Below are 20,817 nucleotides of genomic sequence, written 5' to 3' on the forward strand. Positions count from 1 at the left end.
ATGCAACGCGTAAAAAGACAGTATAAGTCATTATAATCAGTAATTATGTCCCCACTGGATGCAACAAATGCCTTGTTTGTAATGGGTTTTAATGTTTTTGTCTCATCGCTCTGGCCGGACACGGCATCAACAGTATGTGAGGGGCGTAACATTTCTGTCTCACGCTTGAGGTATTCGGCCAATCACAACGCATTGGATAGCTGGCCAATCAGAGCACACCTCGCTTTTTCAGACCGATGAGCTTTGTAAAAAATCAAAAAGGCGGGGCATAGAGGAGAAACAATAATGTACAGTATGTGGAAAATTTATTTATTTTTTTTTTACTTTAAACCGCATAAACATTTCATTACACCAAATACACAAAATAATGTTCTTTTTAGCAGCATCATATGACCCCTTTAATGTCATTTTGAGTTTAAAGTAGTCTAGCTCAAACTTAGCATGTTCATGAGAAAAGTAGCAATGTACGATTCGTAAAGTCCATAAACAGTTGTGAAACCTGAAAGCTCCTGTTTCTATTCATTTTTTTAGCACAGAAAAAAGTGACCAGGACAATTTTTAAAACAACCTTTTGTGTTCCCGAGATTAAAGAAAGACTTACATATTTGACACAATATAAGGCTGAGTGATAATGTCAGATTTTTTGTGGGGGTGAACTGTAAATAACTTCAATAAAAATAAAAGGTCATATTTAATGGACTGTGTATTTTTTCTAACCTCAGGCTTATTGACTACAACCTAGGCTTTTTTCTTTCTTCAGTTATATTATACCAATAATTTGCATTTCAGATGCTTTGAATGAAATATGTTGCCAAGTAATTAACATCAAAACATATACTTACAAGGAATGGCTGGCTAGATAGTACAGAAATCAACAAGATCATACTTACGGACTACAGCGGCAGGATAGGTGAGCCTGCAAACAGCTCCTGTAAACCTATAGGCAGAGGGAGGATCCAGACAACAACAACTTATTTTGACCAGAGTGAGAACCAGGAGCAGCACTGCACTTCTCTCCATCTCAACAATGTCTGGAAAAAAAAAACACAAAAAGGTGAGCCTGTCTTTTACTTTTATTAGGGCTTCTCTTTCAAAAGAGCTCGGTTTTCATTCAGCAAGTATCCAAGGAGGAGGGACAGATCCAGAGGTAGCCTCAGAGGAAGAGGGGGGTGGACAGACCCTGTAATGTCTGATTTGCCATGTCCCTCTTCTGAAGAACAAGAGAGAACATGCGACTGCCCCTGGGGTCGACTAGCACATGTTACTGGAGGACAGTAAACGGTGCACAGGGACATTTTTTTGTGTTTTTCTGAACATTCTGCTGTACAAGACAAATAAAAGATACAGTCAGTGGACGGGAGCAGGTCAAAGTCCATGTAAGTGGACCAGCTCATGAGGAGGTGAAAAGTGCAGACAGAATACCCTTTATTTACACCACCGTTCTAGAGTATTCCAGTAATTTCTGAAAATGGACAGTTATGTAGATGAATAATAGAAATCCACCGGGATATCATCACCACAGGAAAGACTTTGGAAAGGAATATGTTGTTGACAAGCCACATAAAACATGTCTGATGCTTACCAGATGGGAGCCAACGGTCAAATGATTACATTTAGATACGCATTTTATCAGGTTGCGACGTGTTTTTGTGTAATTAAGCTATTGTATTCATCAGAAGGTCCAAGTGTGACAATGCACTATTGAATAATTAAAGAATTAAAAACACTTTATGCATCTCTGTTCTGATAGATCATGCGATCAAGTGTTCATACAGATCACAATGCAGACGCAAATTGTAACAACTATAGAGTGTGTAAATGCAAAACAAAAACTAGCTACAATTGCATTATGTAGGTTTGTGACATCACAGAAATCTCACTGGTATGATTTCAGTTGGACTAAGGTATGCACATAACATTTTAAGATCTTAAAATTTTAAAACGTGCATTTAAAGGAACTGGCAGCTTATAGCTCAAGATAAAAAAACCCCCGACAAATTAATAATAAAAAACCTTAAATGAAATTAAAATGGGTGAGAAAAAAGCTACCCTTACAGAATTCAACTCCCATTTATATTAGACTTTAAGGAATTTTAAAGTGAAATTGAAACAAAGTGTTTATTTATTTTGCCTTTCATTTCCAGGTACAATAAAGGCTTATCTTAATAATGTTAAGAATAAAGCTATTTAATCCATAAAATGAAATGACAGCAATGCTACAGTGTTGATAAATATCAGATTAAAAGCATATTTTTAAGTCTCTCAGAACTATTACTCTATTAATTTCTGTTCATGTCAATTGCAAGTACCAAAGTGCAGTTCCTTCATGTAAAGAAGATGCAAAATTCAAAGTGAGGTTCACTCGCCTTTTCATTCAGAGGTCAACAACAAACTCTTCGGTGCTCATTGAATTGCAAATACTGCTCACTATAAATGAACTCATACCAAACCACCTTCATAAATATTAACAATTCTCATTTTACAGGTGGAACACAATTAGAAAAGAACACGTAAGCATATTTTACTTACATAAACACCATTAACTTCAAAGTGCCACAAATGCATTCTCCCAAGCACCCTCCATCTATTCATGCACTTAGAACAAAATCAATATATGGCCTTTGTTGTCCATCATTCTAGAACCTTAATAAGATAATCCCATGAGTTTAGTCCTCAGATCACTCATAGTAGAGCACTTCAAGAAAATGAAGCCCTGTTGACAGGAGCCTATATAAGATGATCAGGCCAGGAGACCGATATCATTGATTTCAGCCGTTGCGGTTATCTAAAGTGCCGTGTAAAAAAAATGTCCAGCAAAATGTACAACTCCATGTCCAAGAGCTTGTCTATACAGAATGTGCAACCATTGGTTACATAGTCAGTCAAAGGACTGGAAAGTGCTACCATTTCCAGGACTTGTAGCCTTCATTTATAATGTCCAGTCTAAATGGTCAAGGTCCAATTTTGTCCAACTTTTTCTGCATCAGTTTGCAACACCCTGTGGAGCCTCAGGTATCAGAGAAGCAAAAAAGGCTTTGAAAAACACCCAGGCTGTCCATAGGATGGGTGGTCTAACTGGGGGAACAGGCACTGCCGTCATGGCCGGTTCAACAACACCGGCACCCTCCACTTCAGCAGGGGGCGGCACCTTCAAAACAAAACGAGAATAAATAAGCACATATATGCCTACACACTCCACTTATTCAAGTAAAACTAATTATTTTCTCATTCGCGTTCTTAAAAGTAAACTATGTCTCACAGGTTCTGGATGTCTATCCTCATTTTGGTTTTGTTCGTTCTGAATGACCTCTGGTGCTGGCTGATTGTGGGGCCTGGCTTGGGGTCTCCGTCTAAAAGGAAACCAGCCAGCTGTGTGTCTGAAAGAGAGAAAATTAACCATTAGAATAGCTCCAAAAAGGCATTCAGGCCTCCATGAACTCCATTTCCATTAAAATGACAACATGCCACAAAATAGACTCATTTATACATTACTAACTAACGAGAGGTGGCTCAGAACTTCAGGGCAGGTTGGGTCAGGTTTGTAACATGGAGGAGATCAGATCATCACACTGAACACCCTCAGATCAAGCTAATGATTGCTGGAGTGCCACGCACTAGTCTGCAGAGCAGTCAAACTGCCATGTTTGCAGAGATGAAGTAGCAGACGTTAATTTTTACCAGTCTGAGAACCTCAGTTATAACAGCTGGAGATTAACAAAATGAATTCCAGTGTACCCCAACCGATCTGCAGTCATATACAAGCAGATGTTTTCTTTCTGATCAGTGAGAACCCTGTGTCCTTCTGCTCATTTCCGCTTGCATAAACTACTCATTCCTTTCACATTGCTTAGGAATGCATGCGAGTTTGTAAGCTGACAAATGGCTCAGAGCTTGAATCTACATAACTGAGGGTGTAACTGTTTACAGACTCCATCAAGAACCCATTTACAGATCCCACATTTGCATTCTATGTATTATAACACTCACATAGAGATACTACTCTACAATTCAGTGGCACCACAACACAACATACAGCGAAACCAAATAGTCTGATTTCTGAATTAATTACTTCTAAGAGGTGCTCATTTTCGTGAATCAAAACTATACAGCACAACCAGTGTAGTCCATTTCTCAAACAAATTACTCTTATGAACTGGTTCTTGTTAGTGAATCAAAAACATACAGCTTGACTGGTGTAGTCCAATTCCCGAAAAAATGACTGCAATTAACTAGTTCTTTTTAGAGAATCACAAACCTACAACACGACCAGTGTAATCCAAATCCCCCAAAAAATGACTCAAAAATCATAATCACAAGTTTGTTTACAAAAAACATTTGGTGTTAAGTTCAAACTTACAGATACATAATAACCAGGCTGCTCATGACCAGGATAAAGCGGCTCACACTGGAATAGAAGTACACAATGCTCAGGAAGACACCCAATCGGGATGCGGTGTACACCCAATCTAGCCAATCGCGGTTCATGTCCTCGTCTTCCATCACAGGACCACCCTGTGCATTCATTCGCAGATTCTGATTGGCTCCCTCTGGGTTGATGAATGCAGGAGCTGGGGCATTCTGATTGGCTGGCAGGTCGTTGATGGGGCCTTGATTTGGTAATGCTGCAGGTACAGCAGCTTGATGAGGGCCAACAGGGAGTGAGGAAGCAGGGGCGGCCATTGGAGTGGAGGCGGCGGCTGCCATGGCCGCGTGACTGAAAGACACATCACAGCATTAAACACAGTCAGGCGGTTAATTTGCAGAATGAACACCAGTGTAATACTCTAGTAGACCTGTACAATTAATCATAAACCAAATCATGATATTGGTTTTTAATTTAAATAACTGGAATCTATAAATATTAGTACTGTAATTTTACACTTATGTACAATCAAGTTATTTTATTATATAATATTTCTTAATTACTCTTTATTTTACAGGGAAATACAAGTTAGCAATAATTAAATATAAAAATAATATAAGAAATACCAGTTTGCAATATCAAGCACCATAACAGCTAAAAATAACTGGAAGCTATAAATATTAGTATCTGTACCTTTACAGTTATTATATACAATCAAGTTATTTTATTACATAATTTTTTCCTAAATACGCTTTATTTTACAGGGAAATATTAGAATAGTAATACATTTCTTTTTCTGTTTAGTAATAATAATACAGTTAAAACAGGCCAAATTGTAAAGCCCTACAAACAAGCATTTTAAAAATCGCAATTTTAATCAGGAAAATCGCAATTCAATTTTTTCCCAATAATTGTGCAGCCCAATACCGTAGAATGTCTACGTAGGGTGTACTTACTATTGCATGTAATACTGGCGGGCATACATCTGCTGCAACCACAGGAGCTGTTGTGGACTGTAAAGGGAGTACGTGGGAAAGGCTGGGTGGGCCATCGCTGCTGTTACAGGCCTGCAAACGAAGGCGAAAATTTAATTAACTAGTACAAAACACTACACAATTTACACATTAACATTCATACACTTTCAATACTCATTGCACTGAATTTTAATTTGAAGGGAAAAGACAGGAACTCACATAGACGTGTTAATGCTAGTGCCAGGCCAGGCGGCATGACCTCGCTGTCTAAGGCCGTCCGTGGAGGGTACAGATGCCACGGATGGTCCTGAAGACTCTGATCTTTGGCTAGCAGTTAGTGGGGAGGGCTGGGAACTCTGCTGCTGTGTTGATGTCACCTACACCCAAGATTTGAGAAAGAAACACATTTGATTTTTGAGTAAGAAAACCAGAACAGGTGCAAGACACTATGAAACTTCATTTGAGAACTGCTGCAGTGTTTGGTTTATGCAAAAACGGATGCAGAAAGGAACAGGAAGTAAGCAGCTGTGTGGTGATATCTCCACCCAACTGAAACAAACACAGCCTTCCCTTGAGAGACAGTAGGCCTACATATCTGTACAACATACAACATATTGCAAGCTGATCAAACATACTGCCTTGAAGCTAAATTCAGGACTTGACAACTAATAAGTGGATTGTCTGTTTTGACAAGTACCACTAAATAAGTCTTGCCACTTGGTAAAAGTCTAAAATAAATAGTAGATGGGAGTAACACACCTTGGGTCTCGCTCCAAGTTGGGCAGCAGGCTGGGGTTTCACAGCACACACCAGGTGAAGAGTGGGCTTTGTCTCTGAAGGAACCTGTAGGGAAAAAAACAGTAGTTTTTTTCAGTACTTTTGGCAGAAGCATGTGGCAACGACATGCACCAAGGGAAACATTATTAGTGTAAGATAATTAAAAACGTCACGCAAACTTTGTTTACAGGTCTGTTGTTGAAGTCATTTGTCAACCCTGAAATAAACAAAAAGCATCCTCACAGATAGCAAAGTCCCTCACCTTTGAGAAAACATCTCTCAGAAGCAGGTTGTCCTGAAGCAGCTTGCCTGAGTAAATGAGTCTTTGGTCTTTCTCAGCCTGTGAAAATGAGTCCAAATGTCAAACATGGCCTAGAAAGTCAATTTACACCATGATATTTATCTTATGTTTGTGAGAAGTAAAAACATTTTTAGAGGAAATACATTCAGTGTATCTCTTCACAATCAAAGTTTGCACACGTACCTACTGAATTTGTGTCCATGTAACGCAAATAGCTACACAGCACAGAAATAATGTGCTAAATTATTAATTACCTAGCAATATGAAAGCAACCTAGAGACTTATGGAGTGCAAATTCATCTTGTTTATAGAAGGCAAATGATTGACAGTCAGTTATTTCCAGTAGCGTTCAGCCATACTGGCGTTGTGTTGTCTGTTGAGGAATGCTAACGGCTCTCTAAGTGTAAGACTTGATATCTATAGCATAAGAAACCAATCAAAACCTACCGGGTTGGTGGGATAAACCTTGGAAAGATGACATTTGAGGTCTTTCACGGTCCAGTCCACGCGCACTCCATCGATCAGCTGATCGCCGTGAAACTGATTAGGCGTTTTAATGACCAGCGAGATCGTCGCTTTATCCGAGGACTCCGAATTTTCCATTTTCTTTCTTTAGTCAAACCAGCTAGAACTATATTAAGAAACGCATAAAATATCTACAGTAATATTCGAAGACTTTGCGACTCGACCAGTCAATAGGACAATATACGATAGTGAAAGGTAGAGAGAGGTTCCTGATTCAAGAAGTTTCGGGTTGGTCATAAGCCATGAAGTATTTGCGTGTGTTGTTTCTAAACACACGGTGGCCGCCTGTGATTGGCTGAAACGAGCTCGTGTTCGGACTTGGAGCCTGTCCTGAAGGCCCACGCACTGCGCATGCGCACTGAAAAAAGTCGTCGGAATTTTTTTTACGTTGTTTGCTGCAAATGTTGTGATTGCATCAGATGTCTAACGTCCTATGCTGTTACGTACAGTTTTACAGAAATATGAGGGCATGTTTCATGGTTTTAATGTATGTTGTAAGCAGTGGTGCCATACTCTTAATTTATGCCTCCATTGTTTTAAGCGGCCCAGCAAAGGATGAACGCCCTGTGTTATAAACAGTGACATGTTAAACATGTGGTCTTGCATATTTAGCTCACCCCAAAATGGGCCAGTAGTATTTGCACACCGTCACTTAACTTCTGCTGCTTGACTTCATGAAGTAGGCTAAGGATTATTATGAAATTAATACAAGCCAAGGTGCAGATTTTGCAATAAATATTTCAACTAAACTAAGTAGACTGCAGCAATTAACATTTTGTCAGAACCTCTAGTAAATAGCATGCTATTTTTTTAGTTGCCTGTTCAGAATCGTGATCTCTATTTGAAACCAAAAAAATGTGGTTCTCAATTTATCCAAAATTGTACAGCTCTACTGCTGTGTGTGACTGACTGTCACAGTGTACAGTGATGGGCAAATGGTAATTTAATAATGCACAGGGACTTAGCCATCATTTCAGAAGTGAAGGGGACAGAAGTGTCCAATTTAATAATACTTTATTTTGACAGGTTTTATAATTATTATTATTATTATCCTATCTCTTAATTGGCTAAGAAATCAAATACACTGCTGGAAAGTAACCAATAATTAGTAGGCCTATTCTATAATATTTTTCCTATATTTTCCTAATGAAAATGTTATGACTTGTTCGTATACTACAAACACTTGGTACATCATAAGTTATTACTTCTACGAGTCCTTTTTGGACTTTCTTCCTCTGGCTTCCAATCTGAATGAAACATAGGCTTCCAAGGCACTTTAGAGGCTCAAATCCCATGTTTTTTTGATTCGAGACCTATTAAATAAACTGTTTTCTAACATAAAATTAACTTACCATTAAAAGTAGCTAGTTGAAACACATAAAACGTCTGCTTTCCTATTTAAATAATTGTTTTGGTCTGTCCTCCGTCATACCTGACCCTACGTTGTAAATTATTTAAATAAAATTAATTTAGTTGATTTTGACTGAATGCAGGTTAAACAGCTTGTTTTCAATGACTAAACAAATTAACTTTACCTAAGTGCCATAAAGTAAAATAACACTCTTAGAATTAACAGATTTACATAAGTAGTCATTTATTAAATATATTCAGTAATATTAGAATTGTCATTAAAAAGAAAAAGAAAAAGTATATACATGCAGATTGTTTGATCATTGATAATCAGAATAAACAAAGATTCTTGTAAATTAAGTACAAACTTAATTTGTGGTTTTAAGAGGAAATTGTTTGAATACAGTCTTTTGTTTGAATTATTACTTCGGGAGAAAGTACATAAGATCTAAAACGAATATTTTTGAATATATACTGAAAAAAACCCAATTAAGATAAACACTCTATTAACATCAAAACAAGTATGAAACACAATTTGAAAGTATGTAAATCTGTCATGATTTTAACATGTCATTAATAAGTTGAGTTTCTTTTCATCTGATGTGCGTGTGTGAACAGTTTTGTCAGGAAAATATGGTGGTGTTCACTGGCAGTACATCGTCAGCACATTCTCCTGATTGCCTCGGACAAGAAGAACTGGAGGTCGAAGGTCACGTGACACAATCTCTAGCCAAGCCAGGTAAAGGGCACTTGGACACGCCCCTCTTCGTGCCATGGGCATCGTTCTGCCAAACAAAAAAATAGAGAAGAACTTATAGTTAAACTGGTTGATCACTGTTTTGTTTTCTATCATTTGTATCGAAATGACATCATGGAACAACATACTGTATGAATAACACTTACACAATAATCAGTGCAGCATCTCTTGAGTAATCTTGAATAACTTCATTTAAGCGTATTTGTCGGAAGGACTGCACAAACATGGGACAAAATGTTTAAAAAGATGATGCAAGGCTTATAAAGAAAGTAGGCTACGTATCCGAACACCATCATTTGAAATACCTTAGTTCTGAACGTTCACTTGGACACGCCCCTCTTCGTGCCATGGGCATCGTTCTGCCAAACAAAAAAATAGAGAAAAACTTATAGTTAAACTGGTTGATCACTGTTTTGTTTTCTATCATTTGTATCTAAATGACATCATGGAACAACATACTGTATGAATAACACTTACACAATAATCAGTGCAGCATCTCTTGAGTAATCTTGAATAACTTCATTTAAGCGTATTTGTCGGAAGGACTGCACAAACATGGGACAAAATGTTTAAAAAGATGATGCAAGGCTTATAAAGAAAGTAGGCTACGTATCCGAACACCATCATTTGAAATACCTTAGTTCTGAACGTTTCCATTTCCTCATCAGACACCATCCAGGAGAATTCCTTTGTTGTCCTATCGGCTTCTTCACCATCCTTTTGGAATGAACTTACTCTATACGGAGCTATGATATCTTCAAATCTTTTAATGCTGTTTCAGTAATTTGGGGACAGAAATACAACATTTGTTTTCATAAGAATATACTTTTCATTAGTTTAAAAGGTCAATGCAGAAAGTTGTAACATGAATGGAAGGAATGAATGAAACTGTACTGGTCAGACTGTGGTTTTCCATTGAGGTCCGGAAGGACTTGAATATCTTGGAAACCCAGACGGAACCTGCTGATCAGAGCTTTGAGCCTGTAAATTGACAAATGCATGCTATTTTTAATAAACATTGAAATTTTGAGGACCAATTAAATACATTAAGTAAAAATTCATTAAATAAATTAAGATATTAAGTTTTTAGGTATATATTAATAAGTAAAATAAAAATATATATTATTAATAAATTGTATGTACCATGTGATTAAATATTAGTATAAAATGTAATATAATTTGTCAATATATCATTCAAATAAAACATACATATACACACTGTACATACATATACTCAATAATTGCTGTTAATAGTGTTCATCATCTTTTTGATTACATCTTTAATTGATTTATCCGTACATTTCTGCCATATGTACATTGACTGACAGTCACCACTGATAAGCTACCACTAAATATTGTAGAAACTTAATTTGCTGTAAAGTTGCTTTGCAATGATTTGTATCGTGAAAAGCGCTGTACAAATAAACTTGACTTGACTTGACTTGACACTGCTGTTAAAAGGTTTATTAATAAATGATGCATTACATTTGCATTACATTTATCAAAAGTGAGAGTAAAGACTTTTACATTGTAAAAAAAAAACTATTTAAAATAAATGCTGTTCTTTTGAACTTTCAGTTCATCAGAGAATCCTAAAACAATGCATCATAGTTTCGACAAATATATTAAGCAGCACAACTGTTTTCAATATCGATAATAATAAGAAATGTTTCTTGAGCACCAAATCAGCATATTATAATTATTTCATCAGAAGCTGAAAATTGAAATAAATTATGTTTGTTATAGGTTAGAATATGAAGCGTAGTGTATTATGGGTGACCTGCAGTAACATCTGTACGCCAGCGCGAAGGTCATCAGCCACTACAGTGTGGTAGAAGGTCTTCATGCGGCGCTTGTTTAACCACTTTAAATGAGTGCTGATTTTGGCAGCAGTGTCCACAGTGCCAGGTGAGGGCTCGCCCTGTCAATAACACAAAGTCAGCCAGAGACAGAATGGGTGTTTGGGAGAAAAGATTAAAGGGGTCTTTGGATGCTACATGCACTTTTACAAGTTGTTTGAACTGAAATGTGTGTTGGCAGTGTGTGTACACAACGGAAGCTGAAAATTGAAATAAATTATGTTCGTTATAGGTTAGGATATGAAGCGTAGTGTATTATGGGTGACCTGCAGTAACATCTGTACGCCAGCGCGAAGGTCATCAGCCACTACAGTGTGGTAGAAGGTCTTCATGTGGCGCTTGTTTAACCACTTTAAATGAGTGCTGATTTTGGCAGCAGTGTCCACAGTGCCACGTGAGGGCTCGCCCTGTCAATAACACAAAGTCAGCCAGAGACAGAATGGGTGTTTGGGAGAAAAGATTAAAGGGGTCTTTGGATGCTACATGCACTTTTACAAGTTGTTTGAACTGAAATGTGTGTTGGCAGTGTGTGTACACAACCACCCTATAATGATAAAAATCCACCCAGTGTTTTTTTTTTTATCTACTAAAATCTTTACCCCTTTCTCAAATCGAGCCGATCTCAGATGCCTGTCTGTGTTACGTCACAAAAACAGGCCCCTCCCACGATAGTTTGATTGACAGTAGCGTTTCAGCACAGACTGGACTGGTGTCTTACCTTAGACCCGCTCTGAGTGAGCTGTCATCAGTCCGCCATTGTTTCACCGCCGGAGCAGATGTAGACAAGAATGACTCTTAAGCGATTGAGGCGTTCTGTTGTTGGATGTAATAATGAACATAGCAGTCGTCATTTACTCCCGACATCTGAGCCGCTGAAGATGCCGTGGATTACGTTTGTTTTTGAAGGGAATGCGCCCCCCGATCTACATAAATGCGTCTATGTTCGCGCGAATCATTCGTGATCCATCTTCACCTACAGAAGAAGTGAGTATAAGGTTTTTTTTAATGAATCTTTGCAAATCGCCTTTACTAATAATGTGCTAATTAGCAAGTTTCAGATGAATGCGGCTAAAGTAAACAGTCCCTCAGAGAGCAGCTCGGAAGAGAGGGGCGGGGTCAGCAGAGCTCATTAACATTTAAAGGAAAATGCTACAAAACGGCTTGCTCTAAAAAGAATTGTTTCTAACAGGGTAAAAAATGTGTTTTTTACACCACCATTGAGAAATTTTAATCAAATTATGTTACAGACTTTTCATTAAGACCCTAAAGAATCATATCAACTTGTGGAAAATGGGCATCCGATGACCCCTTTAAAAGTTGCTCAGAGATGGAAAGAACTGAGAAATACTATAGTGATATAGTGATTAGAATAATACTTTAAAAGCAGATGTCATGAAGATTGTTGTGCAGTGGCAAAAAACAGTTATTGTTACATAATTCAAAGATTCAGTGAGAGATTGCGTTAGCAGTGCAAAAGGTCGTGGGTTTAATTCCCAGGGACCACACATACTGGTAAAAAATGTATAGCCTGAATGCACTGTAAGTCGCTTTGGATAAAAGCGTCTGCTAAATGCATAAATTATTATTATTATTAGATAAACAGATTTGGAAGTGTCCCTGGCATGACCAAGAAAAAAAATCAAAATAAAATGTGTTCTGGCAATTGTTTTGAGAATAAATATTTCTGCAGGGTTTCTTAAAAAAAATAAAAAAATAATAATATATATATATATATATATATATATATATATATATATATATATATATATATATATATATATACGTATATATTAATATGACTTATTTTCTATAGTTTTTTTTCTATAGGTATTTCTAGCCAATGAAATACTATCAATTTTTAACACTTATTTACTTATTTATAAAACTTTGAAATCTGACTTATATATTAAATATATTTCATTTAGATTTTCTATGACAATCACAAATCTATTTTTTTGGAAAAGGACATTTGAAAAACAGTGAAAAAAATGTCTGTTCCTTAGGTTAATTAAATACATTAAACCACCACTTTGTATGTAGGCCATCGTCTCTTTTCATAACCCTGTTTAATGTTTCTGTTTGCAGACTCACTGTTATGACATTTGCACATATCATCAGGCTCTGGTTCTTGGTGAAGGTGCTGATGAAATCCACCAGGGAAGGACGCATACAGGGAGGCCCACTAAGGACCAAACACTGTGGCCTGAGAAAAAGAACAGATGGAAAAAGTAGGACACAGGAAGAAATGACGAAAATGAACAAGCAAGAATAGAGAAAAAGAGAAGAAGATAAACACAACTGGAACATTTCAAGGGAGCTAAATGGAAAAAAATCCAGTATATGATTGATGGACATTAATGTTATTTACCTGTAATTTTTAATATGGTCTTCCACTTGGTTAAGACCTACACACTGAGACAGTGCCATGCTATATGAGCTGGCTTGCATTGATGAACCCCAGTTGACATCTGAAATGTACAAAACACAAACAATAGGCATGCACTAGGCGCATGATTAAAGCTTGGCAATATTATTCGGGTCAAGCTGAAATGCTCAATGGAATAATATGAGCTTCATGAGACAAATTATTTCTGACAAAGACTCGTGTCCACAAGCTATAAAGCAGGTAGGTTAGGGTGACCATATGTGCCATTTTCCCAGGACGCGTCCTGGCCAGGATTTCTATATTGCCTAAAATATCCAGGTTTTGGCTTTGTTTGCGTGTGCAGACCGATCGGTGTATGACATCAAAATACCATACAGATGGTTCCTTATGCTTTCAAAATGCTCTCGAGGTATTTTGATGTCATACACCGATCGGTCTGCACATGCAAACAAAGCCAAAACCTAGATATTTTAGGCAATATAGAAATCCTGGCCAGGACGCGTCCAGGGAAAATGGCACGTATGGTCACCCTAGGGTAGGTGTCTTACCGGGTTTCTTATACAGCACATATCCCAGCAGGAAGATGATTATGCCAATGGCTATAAGAGCAGCCCACCAGGTTAGGAGAAACATGATGATCACAGACACTACTGCTCCGAGCAAAGACAACCACTTGCTATAAAATGTATGGTCACCCTAGGGTAGGTGTCTTACCGGGTTTCTTATACAGCACATATCCCAGCAGGAAGATGATTATGCCGATGGCTATAAGAGCAGCCCACCAGGTTAGGAGAAACATGATGATCACAGACACCACTGCTCCAAGCAAAGACAACCACTTGCTGTAAAATCGAAAAGTTGGACGCCAGCCTGCTCACACACAAGGAAAATGAGAAAAGCTTCAGTGAGCATCAATGTGAATATGGATTTTTTGAAACCTGTGAATTTACAGTAGCATGGAGCGTAATGAGAATACAAATGGCTGAAATAGAGTATTAAATTATTTCCGTAAAACATATTTTGTTTGCATTTGTCATGTTATCATACATTATCTCAAGAAAACAACCCTGCGGTGGTTACAGTATGCACCATTAAACCAATTTGGAAACCACCATTAAAAAACACAAATATTGCTTCATAAAATGTTAGTTTAACGCATTGTGGCTTGATGTAACTCACCTGGTGAGTTAGTGATGGAGGCATGGAAGCAGCTGAAGTTGATGAGAGCGTAGGAGCAGAGGAAAAAGTTGGAGATGATGGGAGCAATGGTGTTCAACTCAGCTGAAATAAACATTAGAACATTTGTATATCAAGAAATTTTTTTTGAGAGCATTCACAACTTGCATGGGTAAATTTTGATTTTGGTGGTTTACCAATAAGAATGAAGCATATAGCGATGATGTAGGCTAGCAGATAGCTTCTCAGTGGTTCATTATTCTTCCCATAACCCTTCCCGAAAAATCCAATGCCTGGATACAGCTTGTCCTTGCAAAGGCACTATAAAGAGATGGAAGAAAACAAGAAGGGGAATGGATGGAAGTTATGTAAGAATAGTGTTTAATTTAGTAAATAACACTGAAGATGGTTTTGCACTCTATAATAGAGGTATAAAGATGTTAAGGGGCTCATTCGTTACCTGGAAAACCTTAGGAGCTGACACCAGACAGGCCAGGGCTGAGGAAAGTGTGGCTCCAAAAATGCCAGCAGAGATCAGAGGAGCAAACGCAGACACCATGCTCATACTCTGAAGTGATACATGACAGAAGAACATATAATTTCTGTTAACCCTCTGGTATTCCTCACTCATCAATGTATAACTATTGTTTTTGTACTAACATCTTGAGACCATTATTAAAGCCCAGATAACTCTGAATGGACATTCCATTAATGTTACTGCAGTAATTTTTGTCTTTTTTATTTTCTTTAGTTTTTCATTGTATTTTTTATTATGGTGGTCATTTTTCACTTCAAAGATCACAAGTGTGACTATTTTTTTAAGACCATTTATCCTTTTGTGTCCACAACTGACTGGTACAAGTTTTGTACCATTCTGATGGAAGTTGAAAAAAAAATTCAGTCTAAAATGACCAGTGATCATCAGAGGGTTAATATTGGACTGATGTCATGGAACATTTCATTTTTAGGGACTGGAATAATGTTATACAATATTTAGGAGACATATTTTACATGTTTTCAGTGACACATTGTTGACAATGCTACTCAGTGACCGTTTAGGCATAATGGTCACCTGGTAATAATTGCTGATTCCATAGGTACAGGTCTTGTTGGTCATACAATCAGTGAAGTTCCAGCCATAGTTGCAGCCCACTCCCAAACACTCCCCAGACAAAGACGATATGTTGTCATTAATATTACCAGAAGCATCACGCAAAGCACAGGAGCCTGGAGTACATTTAAAGAGAACAACAGGGAAATAACACAGCTGTAAGTGTGATACAATGGGCCTCATTTGCAAATTTCATACAATTTGACAATTTTAAAAAGACCCACATACGGTAAATGAATAGAAAGGAATAAAATAATAATCAACAGACATTATCATGGACTTGTTAGGCATTTCTGATACTCACCAATAGTAGCTGAGATAAAGAGATATGATATAGTGGTCCAAAAAATGGCCAACATTGTACCACGGGGTATAGCAACATTTGGATCCTATGGGAGGTTGTGCGTGTGAAAACAACAGACAGAAAAACAAGCTTTTAGAGGCTTGAGTTCCCACAAATAAAAATCTTTTTATTGGAAGAAACATCACTAAGACCGGGAGCTCAACTTGCCTTCAGATCTCCAGAGATATTAGCCCCCGCAAGGATGCCTGTAGCTGAGGGGAAGAAGATGGAAAACATGCCAAAGAAACTGCCCTCCGGTCCACGCCAGCCGGGCACAAAGTTTGTTGCAAAAATATCAGCTATTGGGCACAAAATGAGACACTTTATGAGGAACATATGGTAGTGTAATCTGATTAGCAATGAGAAAATGAGGATGAAGTGTTATGATTATCACATTTGTGGAACATATTGACTGCATTGCTCTCTGACCTCGGTAGCTGAAAAATCCTTTGGCTTGTTTCTCTGGAGTGGCTGGTATGATGGTTCCCACAATGTAACTGGCGAAGGAGATCATGATGACAAAGAAGAACAAGACCTGGGCCTGGAAGAAGAACAAAACCAGTGCAAACTGTTAGAAGCTGAACCAGACAAAATTGCTTAAAATTGCTCTGTTTGAGAAACGTACCTTGGACTCCCATTCCATTCCAGCCATTGAGATGGCCAGCAGACAGGTGACAGTAATCACTCCTATGATACGGATATCATTTAGACGGTCTACCATGCTAACATCACTCTCCTGATGGGCATCAGAAAAAACATGTCAAAATCATGGTTCAAACATGGAAAGTAGTTAATTAAAGGAACAGTTTAACCAAAAATGAAAATCCTGTCATCATTTACTGACACTGATGTTGCTTTAAACCCATAAACTTCTGTGTATTAATAATTAAAACTAATTAATAATTAATTAGTTATTTTTTCTTTGATTTTCAGTGTATTTTGGTATACTAGTCCATATTACCCACCTGCATGAGCACCTGTACCGTTTCAGCAAAGCCCACAGTGTGCATGGCTACAGCTACTGCATTAGCAAAAGCAAATATAAGCCCAATCGAGCCCCCTAGTTCTGGACCCAAACTACGAGAGATCAGAAAATATGTTCCACCTGGAGAAAGAAATACAAAGAACACAAACATATCAGTGCTGATATCTTATGGTTATTAAATAACATTACTATATAGCCAATATTGCATCCTGGAAAGAAGTCTGATAATGGTTTCTTTACTCATGTTAGTCAGATCTATTCAGCATATACGTGTAATGTTTATCTTTACCTCCTTTAACCTTTCCATTAGTGGCAATGGCCGATGTGGACAAGCCAGTGATGCCCGTTATAGAGGAGGAGACCAAGATTATAATCCAAGTCAGACCTTTAAAGTCAAGAGGAACATTTATTTTAATAGGAAGCACTGACACACCAGTATACATCACAGTGCAGTGATATGTAACTTAATAGCCCCAAGGGGTTTTACAAAAATTCAAATGGGAATTTAGCAGTAAACACACACACTCACAAAAAGAGATCAAGACATATAGCAACAGAGACTGACATACCAATCCCTGCCTGCGCTGTGATCCAGGGAAGCCTCAGGTACAGAATAACACCCCAGATATTCAGCATACAGCGGATCTACAGGGAGAATCCATTCAGAGGAACACAAATGCTTTCTGCTTGCTTTGATTCACATGAGTATGTTTGTACCCATATGCAGAAAAAGACATACTTTAAAACACTTCAAAAAGTATGAATGTCTTTGCAATATAAGACAATATTCTTCTACTTTTAAAATGGTATTTTATGATATGATATGTGTAATATGAAATATATAATCATATCTTACATATATTTATTATTCATATATAAGAAATAGCACAGTAGCACAAAAAAATTTTAAACAAAAAAATATTGTTCAAACTTAAGGCAATATTTGGGTACTTTTTGAGTGTCAAATTAGTAGAACATGTTCATGATGTGAACTTGAGGAGATATTTCCAAAAAAGTTTGTTCTGAGAAAGGTCATTTGTATGCAAAAGAACAAAAAAAAAAGTTTAAAAAAAAATACAAAAGTATTTGTTTGCAGATGTCATAATTATATATTTTGTATTTAACTCAGTTACATTCATACATTTTCAAGTGTGGAAAACACCTTTTGGTATCACTGGTTTTTAATATCATTTACATATCTGGTGTGTTTCTTTTTTTGTGCTAATCTTAAATATTCCTAGGCTTGCCACTCACTTGAATTTTTTAAGGCCGATTTAAAGCCCGATTTGCACCCCTGAACAATCGGGGGTGTGGCCCGATTCGAGGCTTGTCCTAAACGTTTTTTTGTCCAAAAAAAAAAATCTATTGTGTGATGTCATTACGATTATTTAACTGCTCCCAATCGAGATGGAGCGTCCCCGAACTTAAATCATAAATATCACACTTGTGTGGTGGTCTCGTGTTCTGCACTCGTGTGTGCGCGTTCAGAGGATTATAAGGCTAAAAATTGGTTGAAACTGTCATCATATCTGTGATCTCCCATGGTTTTAAAATCGGTTAAGATTTGAAAATCGTCTAGTGTGTCCCAGACTTTACCATGACTCCCTGAGCCCATCCAAAGCGGGCTGGTTCTGGAGGAGGTTCAGTGGGTTCATCTTCATCTGGACTTTGTTTGTCCACACTCGACTCCTCATACAGAGGAGGTGGAGAAGGGTCGTCCTGAGAGAAAACTTATATGAACTAGTGGAAAACATGACTAGTTCTTAATGGATTCCTGGATTGAAGATTTATTTATTTGCATGTATTTAGAATAAATCTTATCCTATATAATCCTAATGAAGCTCATCAACGTTTCATTTTATCTGAAAGAACTCCTTGACATTCATCAGCATCGTTAATACGTTTATTTGTGAAATTTCTAAGGAAAAAAGATTCGTTTTATGTCATTCCTACCTGTGGGTTGGAGTGAAGCTGAAAAAGAGAAGGTCTTGACTTCTTTGCTCTGCCAAAAACCTCAGTGTTGGTATAGAAGTCATAACTTGGCGGAATATCCAATGTGTCATATCCAGAAAAAACACCAGAGCTGCGGGAGGCTACGCTGTCGGTATCATAACTGCTACATCCCCCCAGACTGAATTTACGGTCATCTCCATTGCTCAATGAAGAGACTGAGAAAGGGCTTCTGACAGCTGAGAGGTTCATCCCTTCATTGGCCTGCAGTAGGCTACCTCCAACACAACTGAATCAACAGCTGTCTGTGGGTTATATTATACCTGAGCCGGAAGGAACCATTTATCGACGTATGATTCATATGATTAGTGTGAGAACATATTCAGGAGCTTTTGTAACGGTCATTAATTCTTAATTGTTGCTGCAGGGCCTTTTGCTTGTACTGGGGCTTGTAAACATCATCAGTACCTGTAATGACTCAGATCTCATGTCAGATATCCTTGACACTGGTTCTCAAGGACAACTGCAAATTTTCAGAGTCCTGTGTCATGCATAAGAAACAATATATTTCTCTGGTTTAATAAAAAATAATTTAAATTTTTTTTATTCTATTAGGTAAATTTATTTATTTTTGATCTGATAGCAATCAGGACAAAATACAATACTAGCAAAACTTTCTGAACAATAGCTTCTAAATATTTGGTTCAGATACAAATGGGCCATGCTTTAATTTACAGTGTCCATGTTACACAATTATGAATAATTACATGCAACTAACCCTAAACCAAACTCTAATACTAACCCTATAATAAGTACATGTTGTTAATTAACAGTGCTTAAATGTATAATTACAATGTAACAAGAATAAAATAAAGTGTAATGAGAAATGGTATTGACAGAGACCGTTTATTTGTGACCCTGGACCACAAAACCAGTCATAAGGGTCAATTTTTCGAAATTGAGATTTATACATCATGGATAAATAAGCTTTCCATTGATGTATGGTTTGTTAGGATCGGACAATATTTGGCCAAGATACAACTATTTGAAAATATGTAATCTGAGGGTGAAAAAAAATTGAAATATTGAGAAAATCGCCTTTAAAGTTGTCCAAATGAAGTTCTTAGCAATGCATATTACTAATAAAAAAATAAGTTTTAATATATTTACAGTAGGAAATTTACAAAATATCAATGATTTTTGGCATTAAAAAAAATCAATCATTTTGACCCATACAGTGTATTTTTGGCTATATACCCCAGCGACTTAAGACTGGTTTTGTGATCCAGGGTCACGTTTGTCTTGATCAGAGAATTTTCCAACCTGTAGTGACCTTCATTTTAGTCTCTTTAACTCGCCAGCAGCTCACAGTCGTTCCAACTGACAGCCTTTTGCCTTAAGCATTGACTGATCATTGCAGAAACAGTTCCTCATTAACTAAAAGGCCGATGTCCGCCAATGCATGTGACCCAGGGAGCAGCATCGGGTTAAGTGATTATTTCTGCAGAAATTGGTCTGGAAGCCCCAAAGGGGGAGCCTTTTCAGTGTAATTAGTGCAGACCACAGGTGCTCTCCTTTGAAACTATTTTTTTGATTAAATTTCTATTATTAGACACTGAGAGCTTAAGCAAAAAAACAGTTACTAAATGGTCATTTTGAAATCCTCATGCTCCCGGAGGGGAGCTGTCAGAACAAGGAGCAGAAGACTGTATAAAGTGGTTTAAATTGAAATTGCAATGAGTCTACTGTAGGAAACACAGACATAATGTCATATTACATAAAATCGTTCTTAATTACATCAAAAGACAGATTTAATCTGATAAAACCAATTGTAATGTTTAACAATTGCACATACATATAAAATAAGATAGACACTCCTCTTATAATGATAATAATTTGTAATGAATAAACATCAACTAAGAAAAAATGCTAAATATTATATACACACTACTTTTTTTTT

At 37.2% G+C, this 20,817-nt stretch overlaps 2 protein-coding genes across 2 annotated transcripts; both read right to left on the bottom strand.

Annotated features, from left to right (window-relative positions):
• Nucleotides 1–2,352: 2,352 nt before the first annotated feature.
• LOC107583788 (homocysteine-responsive endoplasmic reticulum-resident ubiquitin-like domain member 1 protein) lies at nucleotides 2,353–7,227 on the bottom strand. The gene is made up of 8 exons (XM_016270105.1): nucleotides 6,863–7,227; nucleotides 6,377–6,454; nucleotides 6,097–6,180; nucleotides 5,557–5,714; nucleotides 5,320–5,430; nucleotides 4,358–4,714; nucleotides 3,260–3,377; nucleotides 2,353–3,148 (listed from the first exon to the last, which is right to left on the bottom strand). Exons 1-8 carry the CDS (start codon nucleotides 7,016–7,018, stop codon nucleotides 2,984–2,986), a joined length of 1,227 nt encoding a protein of 408 aa, XP_016125591.1. The 5' UTR covers nucleotides 7,019–7,227; the 3' UTR covers nucleotides 2,353–2,983.
• A 1,706-nt stretch (nucleotides 7,228–8,933) lies between these two features.
• On the bottom strand, nucleotides 8,934–19,109 carry LOC107583876 (solute carrier family 12 member 3-like). Its single transcript, XM_016270229.1, has 22 exons — nucleotides 18,861–19,109; nucleotides 18,504–18,626; nucleotides 17,477–17,552; nucleotides 17,197–17,292; nucleotides 16,888–17,027; nucleotides 16,548–16,658; nucleotides 16,352–16,463; nucleotides 16,091–16,221; nucleotides 15,884–15,968; nucleotides 15,541–15,695; nucleotides 14,929–15,036; nucleotides 14,666–14,789; nucleotides 14,472–14,573; nucleotides 14,007–14,162; nucleotides 13,275–13,374; nucleotides 12,998–13,109; nucleotides 10,809–10,968; nucleotides 10,480–10,498; nucleotides 9,942–10,028; nucleotides 9,684–9,819; nucleotides 9,525–9,592; nucleotides 8,934–9,075 (listed from the first exon to the last, which is right to left on the bottom strand). The coding sequence occupies exons 1-22, from the start codon at nucleotides 19,107–19,109 to the stop codon at nucleotides 8,934–8,936; spliced, it is 2,592 nt and encodes an 863-aa protein (XP_016125715.1).
• Nucleotides 19,110–20,817: the final 1,708 nt, after the last annotated feature.

This window comes from Sinocyclocheilus grahami, unplaced genomic scaffold, assembly GCF_001515645.1.
Source record: "Sinocyclocheilus grahami isolate Dianchi unplaced genomic scaffold, SAMN03320097.WGS_v1.1 scaffold55.1, whole genome shotgun sequence".
Lineage (NCBI taxonomy): Eukaryota > Metazoa > Chordata > Actinopteri > Cypriniformes > Cyprinidae > Sinocyclocheilus > Sinocyclocheilus grahami.